The sequence below is a fragment of the Hyalella azteca genome, unplaced genomic scaffold, assembly GCF_000764305.2.
Source record: "Hyalella azteca isolate HAZT.00-mixed unplaced genomic scaffold, Hazt_2.0.2 contig2975, whole genome shotgun sequence".
Taxonomy (NCBI): Eukaryota; Metazoa; Arthropoda; class Malacostraca; order Amphipoda; family Hyalellidae; genus Hyalella; species Hyalella azteca.
The window spans coordinates 106,613-123,416 of NW_025933231.1; the positions used below are offsets into that span (position 1 = coordinate 106,613).

At 36.0% G+C, this 16,804-nt stretch overlaps 1 protein-coding gene across 1 annotated transcript in view; it reads left to right on the forward strand.

The window, feature by feature from the left end:
- The first annotated feature begins 12,581 nt into the window (after window positions 1-12,581).
- LOC108682448 (thyroid receptor-interacting protein 11) overlaps window positions 12,582-16,804 on the forward strand; it is a 34,367-nt gene continuing 30,144 nt past the window's right edge. Inside the window, exons 1-4 of the mRNA XM_047885746.1 lie at window positions 12,582-12,917; window positions 13,312-13,388; window positions 14,572-14,682; window positions 15,985-16,017. Of these exons, the coding sequence (XP_047741702.1) occupies window positions 12,815-12,917; window positions 13,312-13,388; window positions 14,572-14,682; window positions 15,985-16,017 (324 nt within the window). The 5' untranslated portion in view covers window positions 12,582-12,814. The remainder of the gene's footprint in view (window positions 12,918-13,311; window positions 13,389-14,571; window positions 14,683-15,984; window positions 16,018-16,804) is intronic.

Below are 16,804 nucleotides of genomic sequence, written 5' to 3' on the forward strand. Positions count from 1 at the left end.
TACTCAGTTAGCAACTGTCCTAGCCGGCCCTTTGACGTAATTTTTTCGAAAAACTTTAAACGAAGGGATCTTGCCGGCTGACTGGAAAGAAGCTCAAGTGACACCATTATTCAAAAAAGTGACAAAAGCTGCTCGGGCAACTATCGCCCTGTCAGTTTGACAAGTGTCGTTTGCAAGGTAATGGAATCTGTGATGAGGGATCGATTGATAGATCATTTGACTGCTAATGATCTCCTATCAGACTGTCGAAATGGCTTTATTGCCGGGAGATCCTGCACCCCTAACCTCTTGTCTATCTGAACGAATGGACCCGCCTGCTGGACGAAAGGGAGCCAGTAGATGCAGTGTACCTCGATTTTGCCAAGGCATTTGACAGTGTCCCAGATGAGCGGCTGTTGCGGAAATTGCAGTCTTTGGGAATTGACAGCAATGTACTCAAATGGATCAAAGATTTTCTAGTAGGGAGACGCCAACGTGTCAGTATTAATGAGTCCGTATCAGACTGGGCTCCAGTGCGCAGCGGCGTGCCACATGGAAGCGTTCTCGGGCCTGTTTTATTCGTTGAGTTTATAAACGATCTGCCAGAAGCTGTGTCTAGCGTGTGCTCGATGTATACTGACGACACAAAAACTTATAATACAGTGAAGAATACATCGCAAAAAGTACAGTTACAAGGTGAACTTGACAGGCTGGTTGACTGGTCTGATGAGTGGCAGCTGCGTTTTAACGCTAACAAATGTAAAGTAATCCACCTTGGCAAGAATAATGAACAGCAAGATTACAGTATGAGAAGACACGGTTGCAACGACAGAGTGATGATGTCGAAGTCGACAATGGAAAAAGATTTAGGAGTTAATATCGACAATGAGTTGAAATTTTCTAAGCTCATGGCTTATACAAGGTCCCAGAAGGATTACTAGAATTTGAAACAAGAACCAACACAATCGTCAGTTATGGAAAGATCGGGTTCCAAAGGCCAGATCCCTTGTGAATCAAGTCACGAAAAATTCAAGAATCGGCAACAGGCCATGGGCCTATTCTCTTCAATGCCGCATATTTTTGTGGGTGACTATAACAGTTGAAAACTCCATTCCATAATATTTTGATAATTCTACGACGTCCATGTTCGTTTCAGGGGAAATCATGAACCTAATCTAATAATCGTTGAATCATCTGTCATAACAGATTATATATATGCATTATTTATGATTATCGAAAAATATAGCCGTTGATTGAAACGGTGAAAACCGAAACTTATTTAGAGGGGTCAAAATTTCTGAAGTATTCGAGGAATACTGGACATTATCTGCTATATTGGCCGTACGAATCTTTCGATTCGCCGTACGAACCTTTCGACTCGCCGTACGAATCTTTCGTATTCGAGTACGAACTGTATAAGGAAAACGAGGCATAAGTTTCATCAAAAAGAGCACATACATACGTGATGTATGTGCTCTTTGTGATGACGGGTAATGAATATACTTACTGTTGACAATGACGGCTGGAGTTTGGCTTCTGTTGTGAAATAGCTTAGTCATAGCTAAAAAACGCTCGAATACACGCATGCTCAGTCATAGTGGATAGCTGTGCACGCAGCTGCTTCTATGATTAGCAACCCTCCCAATTTATAAGATATTATTTTTGACGCTCACTGCACCTATCTCTGAAAAGATAGGTGCGGAGCTATTAAGTAGAATTCTGCAATTTGGTATAAGCGCATCAGGTTGACCTTGGACTACGAAGTCCTAAACTCGTCATAAGGTCATCATTTGCTCTAAATCATGATGCATAGAACTATTTATAGAGGCCAATGTATCAAAATCACATGAAATCCTGTCATAATGTATAATGGTAATTCACGGAGGAGATGTCCAAGCTGCTCACCTGCATAAAATGTGACGTGCTTGCTAAGTTTTCTCACAGTCACATCTGTATTGTCCATGTAGTAAAATAAGAAAGACTTGGCAATCCAAGCAATATTCCAACAAATGACCAAATATCTGGAATAAGAGTAACAGATATCAAATACTAATTAACTAATTGCAACTCAAATATAATCAACAACAGAAACAATAACAAAACTGATTTATAATCAGTAATATACGTGGCAGGGAACTTACATTACATAACGGCAGTGGTTAGAACCTTTCAGCTCGACGGATACATTGAGACTGATACGGTGTTGAAGCCAGACCATCTAACGTCTCACGGTTATCTGAATATGAACTTTATTCATGTAGGAATAAGGCGCGTATTACAACATTCATCCCACCCAAAATTTATCGCTTACTTTAAACTGGATATGACTTGATTACAAGATAAAAATCATCAGATACAACATAAAAATACAGATCATCATCAGATACAACATAACATTTGTCCGAATTTGAGTTTGTTTCCGCAATAATTTTTGGGCTCCAATTTTCGACCGTTATATTTTTTACATGATTTTGTACTTATGTCCATCCAAGTTCCATCACTCAATGCGTCTTCCACCTTAATGCTGAATGTTTATACATATGAAACGTCATTAAAATATCATTCGGAAACCTGAATTTCAATTTTCAATCAACCCACGCTTACGAAAAATTAAGTTCGATTTATTGAAAATGCCGAAAAGAGCAGTAAAAGATTAAAAGGAAGAAAATTCAATTTGATGACTGTGCAAAAATAGATGGTTTATAATCTGCTAAGATGAGATATCTTTAATTAGTCCACTCGTGGTTACAGGGTGGCCCAGCGGTTACAGTTCAGAGTACCAAGTTTGGAGCAGAGAGGCGCGGGTTCGATCCCAGCTCTGTGCGCCAGTTTCTGGTCAGAATCGGCAAGGAGGCCGGGCAGTTAAGCAAAGAAAATTTGGAGCAGTGAGTTGCGAGTTCAAGCCCGCAACAAGCTGAGTATGTTCTGCAATGTTAAGAGTCGGCGACAGGCCTACGGCCTAAGAAACGCTTAAACGTTTTTTTATTGTAACAAAGACTTCATAACGAAGCTTTATTATGAGTGAAAACATGTACGGAAAATTTACTGAAAACGATTCAGGTTCCCACGGCATTCAGTAATTCCTATTTTTTCTGGAAATCTGAATAGTTTCTCCATTCTGAAATGTTCGACGGCACCATCAAGACCACAATACATCGATATCAATTATAACAAGGCTTTATATACTAAACCTTATACATTCTCAGTATTCGAATCTGAATTTCAACGGAAGCAGTGAAGCTCTTCTGTCGAATTATTCACTACCGTACGTCAAGGCAGGATCGCAACTTGTTAACAGATATTCGAGTAGAAGTCTACATCTTATTTTGCTTTTAATCGGATTTACTCACTTATGACTGAATTATTATTTAAAATTATCACTAGAGGAACTTAATAATTTTGATACAATTCATGATCAAACATGCTAGACGTTTGACAACTACTCTGCACATTTTTGTGGGCGACTAGTACAATGAGTAAACTTCATTTCACAATGCCCACAATATGAAATTCAACGACGTTCATGTTCGTTTCAGTTTATATCTTGAATCTAATCTAATATTTGTTGAATCTCCCTTTATAATAGATAATAGATAATTTTTATGCGCTATTCATGATGCTCGAAAATGATAACTGGTGAATAAGACGATGAAAACCGAAACTTAATGACAGGGTTCATTTATTTGCAAAATAATTATTTTCTTTCCAAGTACTTCATTTCTGGATAGTAAATGGCCACTTGTTGGCGTTTGCCACACAAATATTTTGCGATGGCAATGATTGCTCTGCTCCGCCCTGGCGCATATTATCTGTGGTTGAACTGGAGCGCCAGAAATTTGTTATACATCAGTGTCCCTCGTAACATTGTTTTGTGCCCAGTCGTAGAGAATGTGGGTCAGCGCGAAACATGAAAGTTACGTTAGGTAAAGTAGTTGATAGTGAATAGATAAAGAGAGTTCCCTCAATGGGTCGGTGAACGATTGCATTCCGGTGTGGTTGACCTTTGCGTTAGCCAAAATGAGGTTAACTCAGGTCTCTGGTAGGTAATAATTGGTAGAAAAGGATTGTGCTTGCGCTTTCCAACATATAAAACTATATGCTTAAATTACAGAAGATTCGAGATTAAACTAAATCTTTGAGTTGTTTATCGTGTTGGAGAGTTTGCAAGAAGCGTTCATGGTCGCTGTATAATATCTTTCGCAGTATTGTTCCGTCGAAATTTCCTTTCACTGTCATTTTTAAACTTAAAGTAATTACGATTATTCTGTGTAAGCGTCGTCCTATCAAAAAAGGTTTCTTTGATACATAAAGAAGAAAACTCAATTTGAAGATGGGTCAACAATAGACTTTTGCAATTTCTCGACCAGAGAAGTTGACTCTATTCTATGTTTATTGATTATTGCTAGGTCTTCATAACAGACCTTTAAGATGAGTGAAAACGTACGAAAAATTTACTGAAACAGATTCAGGTTCTGAAAACAATAGGCGATAATTCCTACGTTATTCTGCAATTATTATAATTTTCTACTCTATATATCGATACCAGTATATCATATTAATTGAAACACTGCAACTTAATTCTTTCTTATTTTCGCTAATGGGACGGGTGTGCTACTTTGAGGTGGGATCTCAACTTGTTAACAAATGCTTGAATAGAAATCTACATAAAATTTCACTTCAAATCGATTGATTCAGAGCGAAATTGGATTGAAATCTGAGTTTCCTACTACAGAAAATTATTTATTTTGATACATTTTATGCTCATACACGAACGATATCTTACAACCAACACCGCGTATTTTTGTTGGTGACTATAACAGTTGAAAACTCCATCCCATAATATTTTGATAATTCTACGACGTCCATGTTCGTTTCAGGGGAAATCGTGAACCTAATATAATAATCGTTGAATCATCTGTCATAACAGATTATATCTATGCATTATTTTTGATGCTCGAAAACTATTGCCGTTGATTAAAACGGCGAAAACCGAAACTTATTTAGAGGGTTCAAAATTTCTGGAGTATTCGAGGAATACTGGACATTATATGCTATATTGGCCGTACAAATCTTAACTGTATAAAAAACGAGGCATAAGTTTCATCACAAAGGGCACACGCATACGTGATGTATGTGCTCTTTGTGATGACGGTTAATGAATATACTTACTGTCGACAATGACGACTGGAGTTTGGCTTATGTTGTGAAATAGCTTAGTCATTGCTCAAAAACGCTCGAAAACGCGCATGCTCAGTCATGGTGAATAGCTGTGCACGCAGCGACGTTAAAGGTAGGCGCTTGCCGATCCCCAATCCTGTGGATATTATTTTTGACGCTCATTGCACCTATCGCTGAAAAGATAGGTGCGGAGCTATAAAGTAGAATTCTGTAATTTGGTAAAAGTGCATCAGATTGACCTTGGACTACGAAGTCCTAAACTCGTCATGAGGTCATCATTTGCTCTAAACTATGATGCGTTGAACTATTTATAAGAAAATTCAACGACGTCCTTGTTCGTTTCAGTTGATATCATGAAACTAATCTAATATATGTTGAATCTCCCTTTATAATAGATTATTTTTCTGCGCTATTCATGGTGCTCGAAAACGATAACTGGTGAATAAGACGATGAAAACCGAAACTTATTGACAGGGTTCATTTATTTGCAAAATAATTATTTTCTTTCCAAGTACTTCATTTACTCGGCTCCGCCCTGGTGTATATTATCTGTGGTTGAACTGGAGCGCCAGAAATTTGTTACACATCAGTGTCCCTCGTAAAATTGTTTTGTGCCCAGTCGTAGAGAATGTGAGTCAGCGCGAAACATGAATATATTGTTAGTTAAAATAGTTGATACTGAATAGATAAAGAGAGTTCCCTCAATGGGTCGGTGAACGATTGCAGTCCGGTCTGGTTGACCTTTGCGTTAGCCAAAATTAGGTTAACTCAGGTCTCTGGTAGGTAATAATTATTGGTAGAAAAGGATTGTGCTTGCGCTTTCCAACATATAAAACTATATGCTTAAATCACAGAAGATTCGAGATTAACTAAATCTTTGAGTTGTTTATCGTGTTGGAGAGTTTGCAAGAAGCGTTCATGGTCGCTGTATAATATCTTTCGCAGTATTGCGCCGTCGAAATTTCCTTTCACTGTCATTTTTAAACTTAAAGTAATTACGATTATTCTGTGTAAGCGTCGTCCTATCAAAAAAGGTTTCTACTATGCATTATTTATGATGCTCGAAAACTATAGCCGCTGATTAAAACGGTGAAAACCGAAACTTATTTAGAGGGTTCAAAATTTCTGAAGTATTCGAGGAATACTGGACATTATCTGCTATATTGGCCGTACGAATCTTAACTGTATAAAAAAACGAAGCATGCGTTTCATCACAAAGAGTACACGCATACGTGATGTATGTGCTCTTTGTGATGACGGCTAATGAATATATTTACTGGCGACAGTGACGGCTGGAGTTTGGCTTATGTTGTGAAATAGCTTAGTCATTGCTCGAATACGCTCAAAAACGCGCTTGCTCAGTCATGGTGTATAGGTGTGCACGCAGCTGCGTCTAGAGGTGTTATTTAATCCATTCATACTCGTGGATACTATTTTTGACGCTCACTGCACCTATCTCTGAAAAGATAGGTGCGGAGCTATTAAGTAGAACTCTGTAATTTGGTAGAAGCGCATCAGATTGACCTTGGACTACGAAGTCCTAAATTCGTCATGAGGTCATCATTTGCTCTAAACTATGATGCGTTGAACTATTTATAAGAAAATTCAACGACGTTCATGTTCGTTTCAGTTGATATCATGAAATTATTCTAATATTTGTTGAATCTCCCTTTATAATAGATTATTTTTATGCGCTATTCATGATGCTCGAAAATGATAACTGTTGAATAAGACGATGCAAACCGAAACTTATCGACAGGATTAATGTATTTGTAAAATAACTATTTTCTTTACAAGTACTTCATTTCTGGGTAGTGAATGGCCACTTTTTGGCGTTTGCCACACAAATATTTTGCGATGGCAATGATTACTCTGCTCCGCCCTGGCGCATATTATCTGTGGTTGAACTGGAGCGCCAGAAATTTGTTATACATCAGTGTCCCTCGTAACATTGTTTTGTGCCCAGTCGTAGAGAATGTGGGTCAGCGCGAAACATGAAAGTTACGTTAGGTAAAGTAGTTGATAGTGAATAGATAAAGAGAGTTCCCTCAATGGGTCGGTGAACGATTGCATTCCGGTGTGGTTGACCTTTGCGTTAGCCAAAATGAGGTTAACTAAGGTCTCTGGTAGGTAATAATTGGTAGAAAAGGATTGTGCTTGCGCTTTCCAACATATAAAACTATATGCTTAAATTACAGAAGATTCGAGATTAAACTAAATCTTTGAGTTGTTTATCGTGTTGGAGAGTTTGCAAGAAGCGTTCATGGTCGCTGTATAATATCTTTCGCAGTATTGCGCCGTCGAAATTTCCTTTCACTGTCATTTTTAAACTTAAAGTAATTACGATTATTCTGTGTAAGCGTCGTCCTATCAAAAAAGGTTTCTGTGATACTTGATGCCTAATGACGTCATATTTTTCTCTGGGAAATTAAATTCAGCTTTTTTGAAATAGATTAATGCTGTTGAGAATACGACCTTTGTTATGCTCTCCCCAAAAATTTCTAATAAGGGGAGAGCGTGAAAAATAAAGAAGAAAACTCAATTTGAAGATGGGTCAAAAATAGACTTTTGCAATTTCTCGACCAGAGAAGTTGACTCTATTCTATGTTTACTGATAGGTCTTCATAACAGACCTTTAAGATGAGTGAAAACGTACGAAAAATGTACTGAAAAAGATTCAGGTTCTGAAGACATTAGGTGATAATTCCTACGTTATTCTGCTATTAATATACTTTTCTACTTGCTGCAATGTTAGATTAATGCACTAAGGCACACGATATATCGATACCAGTTTAACATATTAATTTAAACACTGCAACTTAATTCTTTTTAACGTTTGCTAACGGGGCGGGTATGCTACTTTGAGGTGGGATTTTAACTTGTTAACAAATGCTTGAGTAGAAGTCTACATGAAATTTTGCTCTAAATCGATTTATTCAGAGCGAAATTGGATTGTAATCTGAGTTTTCCACTACAGAAAATTATTTATTTTGATACATATTATGCTCATACACGAACGATATCTTACAACCAACACCGCGTATTTTTGTTGGTGACTATAACAGTTGAAAACTCAACTCAATCTCATAATATTTTGATAATTCTACGACGTCCATGTTCGTTTCAGGGGAAATCGTGAACCTAATCTAATAATCGTTGCTATGCATTATTTATGATGCTCGAAAACTATAGCCGCTGATTAAAACGGTGAAAACCGAAACTTATTTAGAGGGTTCAAAATTTCTGAAGTATTCAAGGAATACTGGACATTATATCCTATATTGGCCGTACGAATCTTAATTGTATAATAAACGAAGCATACGTTTCATCACAAAGAGTACACGCATACGTGATGTATGTGCTCTTTGTGATGACGGTTAATGAATATATTTACTGGCGACAGTGATGGCTGGAGTTTGACTTATGTTGTGAAATAGCTTAGTCATAGCTCGAATACGCTAAAAAACGCGCTTGCTCAGTCATAGTGGATAGGTGTGCACGCAGCTGCGTCTGAGGTATTGTTGAGTCCATCTACACTAAGGTGGATATTATTTTTGACGCTCACTGCACCTATCTCTGAAAAGATAGGTGCGGAGCTATTAAGTAAAATTCTGTAATTTGGTAGAAGCGCATCAGGTTGACCTTGGACTACGAAGTCCTAAACTCGTCATGAGGTCATCATTTGCTCTAAATTATGATGCGTTGAACTATTTATAAGAAAATTCAACGACGTTCATGTTCGTTTCAGTTGATATCATGAAACTAATCTAATATTTGTTGAATCTCCCTTTATAATAGATTATTTTTATGCGCTATTCATGGTGCTCGAGAACGATAACTGGTGAATAAGACGATGAAAACCGAAACTTATTGACAGGGTTCATTTATTTGCAAAATAATTATTTTCTTTCCAAGTACTTCATTTCTGGGTAGTAAATGGCCACTTTTTGGCGTTTGCCACACAAATATTTTGCGATGGCAATGATTACTCTGCTCCGCCCTGGCGCATATTATCTGTGGTTGAACTGGAGCGCCAGGAATTTGTTACACATCAGTGTCCCTCGTAACATTGTTTTGTGTTTCTTCCATTCACAGAAGGAGGCGGTCCCGCTCAAACCTGATGGTCGGGCACAGTTCAGAATTAACTATATCATATCATAGTGATATCGGCACTGCAAAATATTCCTGATATGGCCTGTCGCCGATTCTTGTAATAAATAACATAATATTTTATTATTGTAAATAAATGATGATAATTACAAATCTCTTTAATAAATGATTTGAATTTTTTACTTGCAGGCGGATAAGAACTGAAGTTGGATGCTACGTTAGCCAGACCATGATTGTTGAAGTAGTCATATGCTTAATTTCTTATTCTTAATTCATTAGTTAAACAATATTTTTAAACCAAAGGAAACCCAAAGTAAATTGAAAAATATTTACACGGCGTTTCGTTTAATTGAAATTCCTAATAAATTATCACTTGGATTATTTCATATTCATATTGTATATACTGGGAGTCTGAGATATGGACGGGGAGTTTTGCACATCATTCATGGTTGAAATTCAACCGAAGTTCAACCACGCATCCGTCCACCATCTTGCTTATCGTGTCATTTTCAATGAAGGCTGCAGGTTTTGTTCTTTCATGAAACACAAAAATTTTCGGCTTAGTTTAAATTATTCCTATAAAATCAATGCAGGAAAATTTATTTTCTTTCCCGTAGCTTGTAAAAGAAATGCTCTTCTATTATTTATCTGCTATATTTTCTTTCATGTCATGATTCAAATGATTTGGTATTGACGTATTGTATACTAGAAATAGAGCATTTACATCTGTAAGGAATCGACGTGAGCGTTGAGGGCACAAGCTGGCATCTATTTAAATAAGTAATAATGATAAGTAGAATTTATTTCAAATTCATATAGTATACATATAGTATCATAGTATAGTATAGTATAGTACATATAGTATCAATGGACACTCACGTAATTCATCAAATGTCAAACTTCTAACGAACCTAACATCATTGTGGATTTAAAACATTAAAATTAGCAAAATTATCGTGATTCAATATTCATATCAAGGAATGTTGCCGTTCGTTTGCATATAATTCTTTTTAAATCAGTTAAATAGAAGCATTTGTCCGTATAAGCGCAAAAATTAGGCATTATGAACGCCGATTTATTGATATTTCACTAGCTCTCTATTATAATATTATTGTATTATCAAATATCACTCTAAAACTATCGTATTTTATATTTTTGTAAGTTCTGATACTGGAATAATTTCGATTAAAAAATGATGCAGATATTCTTCACAGGTTAAAAGACCATTGAAGTTTTAATATAGTTTTGGCGATAATAACTGCCAACAAATCTTGAAGGTTTAATATTAACCTCCGAAGTGACAACGCTCAATTTCACCGCACCAATTATTGCATATTTATTTATAGTTTTCCGGAAAATGCTCAATAAATGATAATTGTTCGTAAAGGCGATGAAGCATGCTTAAGTTGTAAAACGCAAGGATTTCCATGAACTAGAATTTTGCTGATCAAATTAATAGTAATAGTGACATTTGGCATCTGAAACCAAAACATTGTCATGTTGGCAGTAATTTGTATCAACAGCTGAGAAAGTTTCGGAATGTAAACATTGCGATTTTCATATTGTTTGGCATCATGTGTGTTCATGATATGTAACCGAAACATTAGGTTAATTCTTAACTTTCATGGAATTCATGTTTGATGGATAGACATTTGGGTTAGAATTCCCATATTGCTATTATATAATTATGCTAAGAATGTATAACAGTATAAGATTCGGAGTAAACGAACTCAGATAGTCGGAGTCAGAGACGCGTAATTAGAGTAGAGTTCAGTTGATTACCTATATGCTATCGGTTTTTGTCTTACCATTATTTACGAATTACGAGCAATGTTTTTGCTTTTCGTAGATCAATAATATCACATTACCCTGTGACGACTGACGAATAGTGAGCAGCAATGCAGCTGCAACATAGCATAGAGTTAGACTGCATAGTGACTTAGTGTTAGTGAGTGTCTGAGTGATACTGATAGTGATAGACTATAGTCTAATGATAGTTGTCTTGAAGTGGCAAACTGGCAAATGAGAACATTTTTTGTTGCTTTCCTGAAGTTCATTTTTGAGTCCAATAAGTAGACTAGTAAGTATCTTGGATACCAGCATTATCATAGATTGAAATTGATTAACATACCGAATTGAGCATATGAGGAAATTAAAAATAAACTGATAAAAAATCACTAGTTTGCCGGTTGCCACTATGATGATCAGAAGTCAGAACTTTCCTAGAATTCTGGACATGAAGAATTGTTTTTTAGGTAATTTTTGAGAATAGCAGGTGTTAATACTATTAGGCCATTTTTCACAGTTTTAGCCTACCTACTGAAAAAATTGGGTAAGACTAGGGGCCAAAATCTTTTTTGAAATTAGAATTTTGTTTCTCTAAATTTACACAGCTAAGAATTGAAAAAAACTAATAAAAATAGAAAATTTAATTGAATAGGTATCTTAAAATGTGTGGCTTGAAACATTTTTGGAGCTGGGAGTGGGACTATTTTTGATAATGCTGATACAAATAATCAAATGATAAATATACAGGGTGTTTCAGATTCAGAATTAAGTAACCCTTTTAATTTGTTAATAAATAAAAAACTAAGAACGTTATGAAGTTGAAACTTGTTTTATTTAAAAGAAGAACATATTTATGGTAATATTGTATCCTAGTTTTTAAATATAATATCTTTTAAATGCCCACCACAATTGTTTACGTTCTTAGTTTTTTATTTATTAACAAATTAAAAGGGTTACTTAATTCTGAAACACCCTGTATATCTTTATTGTATTTGTATGTTATCTCATGGTACTTCAAGAGCCATACTGCCATAATTTTCAAGAGCCATAATTTTTCTAAGGCATGAACTTTTTGAGTTATAGCATTATCTTTTCTTAAATGTCAAAATGGTCCAAGGCCAAGCCACCCTATTTTACGCTAGTGAGGAAAAGATCTTCTCTCTGAACCAAAACTGGATTTTTTTAAGCTGTGATTTTATGAATTTGCAAGCCATGATTCTATATTTTTTGAGCTGAGGATACCATACCCTGGCTATGAAACACCATTTATGAGCTGCAAACTTGGGTCACAAATCCCATATATGTGTTACTCCAAATCTCTAATTTTGCCCTAGAAACAGCAGCAAGAACGTTTGTCTTTACTTTAGAGGCAATGGAATATGTGATAATGTATTGTTTACATTTCTGTGGAAGAATAAATGTAGTTATAATGCAGTCTAACCCCTGACGTCTCACGCCCGGTCTCCGTAACTATGCAATCGCTGATGAAATGTTTTGGGTTTACTCATAAGGCAGGATATTTTGGCAGGAGCATGGTAATGGACAGCAGAAATACTGAATCAAAATGTGCATTGAAATTTTCTGATAATGGAATGAATATTAATGGTCCATTTGTTCACTAGGCAAATGCAAATGTAGCAGAAAACTATTTGTGATGCAGCTAGTGGGATTAAGTTTTATTAATATAAACATTAACAGCTAATGTATAAAGTGTGATTGCAACATTAACTACCAAGTGTTGGTGAAAGAAGTGCCGATAATGTCGTGGCTTGGAGTTAACTTGAATGAGAGCCTCCGTAACATTGGTGGCCAGATCAGCCACCTCACTCGGGAGGTGTTGGCGGATGACCTGGAGGATGAAGGTTGGTTGTAAATGCCCATTTACTGTCTCTTTATATGTTCTGGAGGATATAAATGGTTTGCAATTGCCCATCTAATGTCTGTTAGCAATTCTGATGTAGAAGGTTGGTTAAAATTAACATTTCATTGGCTCATATTCATGAGCATTTGTGTATATCAATGTATTCTGGAGGATTTTTCTGTTATAATACATTAATTAAGTTTAATTTATTGAGGAACTACTAATATAATTTAGGTAAAGATTTACATACTAGCTCCTATTTTTTCTCTAATTAAGTGTTTATTATTAAATTAATATGATGCCATATCACAAAGAAGATATTATTCAATGTAATGATTATTTGGACAACTGAAGACCTCTTTAAAGCCAACACTGAGAGACATTTTATTGTGCAGACGGTGGCAGAGACGTGGTCATCTCGCAGCGCAAGCTCAACGAACTCAACTCGGTGGCAGAGATGCGGCAGCAGGAGGTGAGCACATGACCACACCAGGGCGTATAATCAATAATTTGATTAAATCTTGATAATATCAAGATTTGAGAATAATCAATATATATCAATAATCAATAATTTGAGAAATCATACAACAAATCAAACGACGGCTTGATTCCCCTGGTAGATTTTTTGGGGTTAAATCTTGTGGCGACAAATGCGCCCACCAGCCTGGGCCCATACTCTCAAAAAAAGTTAAGAGATCGTAAGTTCATCAGCCAATCATTGACGGCCTTTCAAGCAAAATCCACCAATCATAGACAAGAAAATAGAGCATAAGTACTTACGTTCACTTAGCGAGTTTTGAAAGTATGACCCCAGGGTTTTTTTTTGCTCATCTTGAGGCTATGACCTCAGACATTTGCTGTGGACATCTGAGTGTAAATGTGTGAACCTTTTATAAATTGGCTGTTTAAGCTAAGCATTTGCTGTTCATTATCACAATCAGTAACATTTAATGTCACTCTGAATTGCTGGCCTGTCTATATATTTGTGTTTTCACACAAAATCTTATACAGAAACAGGCTTGAATCATGATAGTTGTGGGATGTGAGAAGAGTTATACTAAACTTCCAAAACACATGCACTTCTTTGAATGAAACTTCTTCAAACATGTATACTTATTTTTGACAATTCAGTGTTGCTGTGTGAGTGTGTGGCCATGGGCTGTTGCAACAGTGAAAATGGGAACTTTATGTGGTAAATGAAATGCAATTATTACTAAATGTTAAAAATTTGAAAGCAAAGAAAAGTCCACAAAAATTCATATCTATATAGAAAACGTTTCGGAGTCCAGCTCCATCGTCAGTTCGTAGAATCTAGAACATACATAGAAAGTCACAAGTTAATACAATTGAAAGCACAGAACACAATTAGAACCTAAATTTATTCTTTGCTTTCAAATTTTTAGTCAACTTGCGATTTAAGCAAATAAGTGACATTAATACTTTACTAAATGTTGATATATTAATGCTACCTTAATATATTGACGCTAATGTTAATATATTGATACAATAACATGTGCAGCACAACTTGGAGAACTTACAACAGTGAAAATAATAACTTTATGTGGTAAATGAGATGATGTTATTACTAAATTATGTTATTACTAAATTATGTTATTATTGGTTTATTCTCTTGTAAGTATTGATTTGTTGTGCAGATTGCTGCATTGCGGCGAGAGATGCAGCAGCTGCAGGAAAGGCTGCAGGCTGCAGACGTCGCTGCTGCTCATGCTGGTGCTGCACGTCTGCAGCAGATCACTGCCCTGCAGGTCTGTAGTGTCTGCCCATATATGCGCCGTGTCTGTATAATTATTAATTGAGGTCATAATCATTACAGGTGAATATCATTGAAAATATCTAACTATCATTAGTATATCATTGACAATTATTTACAAGGACAGTACAGCAACATGACATAGGATTGCGACAGTTGACAAGCGCTGCAAAAACAAGCGCTGCAAGAGTTGACAAGTGCTGTGACAGTTGACTATTTGACTGATGACAAGCACCGCAATATTTAGCAAGTTGACAGTTGACAAGTGCTGCATCAGTTAAGGGCAGTTAAAGTTAAGGATTTTTTAAGGATGAGGTTTTATATTTTTAATCAGTTAAGGGCAGTTTGGTTAAAAATCTAAAATTGTGGCTTTTCCGGTTTTTAGTATCATTTTAAAGGTCCAAAAGATGCGCATCTAATGAGCCGAAAACCACTTTTGTGCGTTAATTTGTACGTTCACAACAGCCGTCGAAGTGCAAGTAAAACTTATACCTTCAATGATGACAAATTTAAGTTTTTCGGCTCTCCTGAAAAATTTAAGTTTTGCACCTTAGAAATCTATCTCCTCCTATGATTTCCAAGCTACAGCAATGAGAGATATACCATTCAATTTGTAAGAAAAATCTCTAGAAACCATCCGATCATTTTTTTCATTTGTTATAATTTGGATTATATATTGGAATAAGGCGGTCAGGGTAGGGGAAAATTTGTGTTTTTTGGGAAAATTTTGGAAAATCCCCCTCTCCCTCCCAAACAAATTTGAAATTCAAAAAATGGTCGGATGGATTTTAGATTTGTTCGTTACAAATTGAATGATACCTGGTATGTCTCTCGATGTCATAGCATGTTTAATGAATGAGGAGATAGATTTCTACAGTACCCCCTTTTTTAGCCATTTTCTATCAATTTCACGTATTCTTTCATTTTTTTCGAAAAACTCACAAACAAAAAAGTCTTGATTTCTGTTTTACATACATGTGTACCAAGTTTCAAAATGATCTGTCCGTAAATAAGAAAGTTTTTTTTGGCCAAAACAGTCCCCTTAAGAAGTTGACAGTTAACATGCGCCATGTCAATTGACAAGTTGACAAGTGATGACTAGACAGCTAACAACTTCACAGTTGTCAAGTTGACAGCTGACTAATTAACTAATAACACGTTGACAGCTGACAACTTCACAGTTGACAAGAAAACATTTGACTGGCTACATGATGACAGTTGACATCTTGGCAGTTGACAAGATGACATTACAGTTGACAAGACGGCATTTGTCAGTTGACAAGGGCTTGTCTGGCAGGAGGAGGTGGAGGCGCTGAGGGAGCAGCAGGGGGCCTGTCTCTTATACACATCTAGATGTGTATAAGAGACAGATTCNATAATTCATATAATAATTATTATTATCTGCTATAATGTCAGAATTCAATAATAATAATAATTCAATAATATATAATAATAATTCAATTATAATAATAATTGGATAATTATTATTATTGAATAATAATAATAATTCAACAATGTGTACATCAAACAAAAACATCACCAGGGATGCCTGAAAATGAGTGGCTGATAAGGCTTCTAGAATTGGCTTTTCTCAATCAAATTAGTAATTATAACAATCAATATTTGTGATTAATTCACCAGTAAATTTAAATTATTAAATACCTAATAATACAATTTAATTTTATTAGGTAGTTTTTAATGTATGATGGTTAGCATAGCAACTGCTTATTGCATTCGCAACCAGAAACCAGATAGGTATGACTTATAAATGTTAAAATTAATATTAATGTTAAAAAATTAATGATAATATTAAAATAGTCATACAATTCCTGCTGGCAGCCTTCACTGATGCCGGGCCAAACTGTGTCATTGTGACCCACTTGAGGCAATACGTGCATTGAATTTGAGACAAAGTTTATAATTCTGTGTTGTTCTGTGTAGCGCTGTGTAACCCTTCTCATGGCAACCCCTCAACATCCCCACCCCCTCCATAAACCCCTCTAACCCCCATTTAAACCCCCAACCCCAATAACCTAACCCCTCCCCCTCCCCTCTGCCACCACCCCCTCCATAACCCCTCTAACCCACAACCCCCCTCCATAACCCCTCTAACCCCT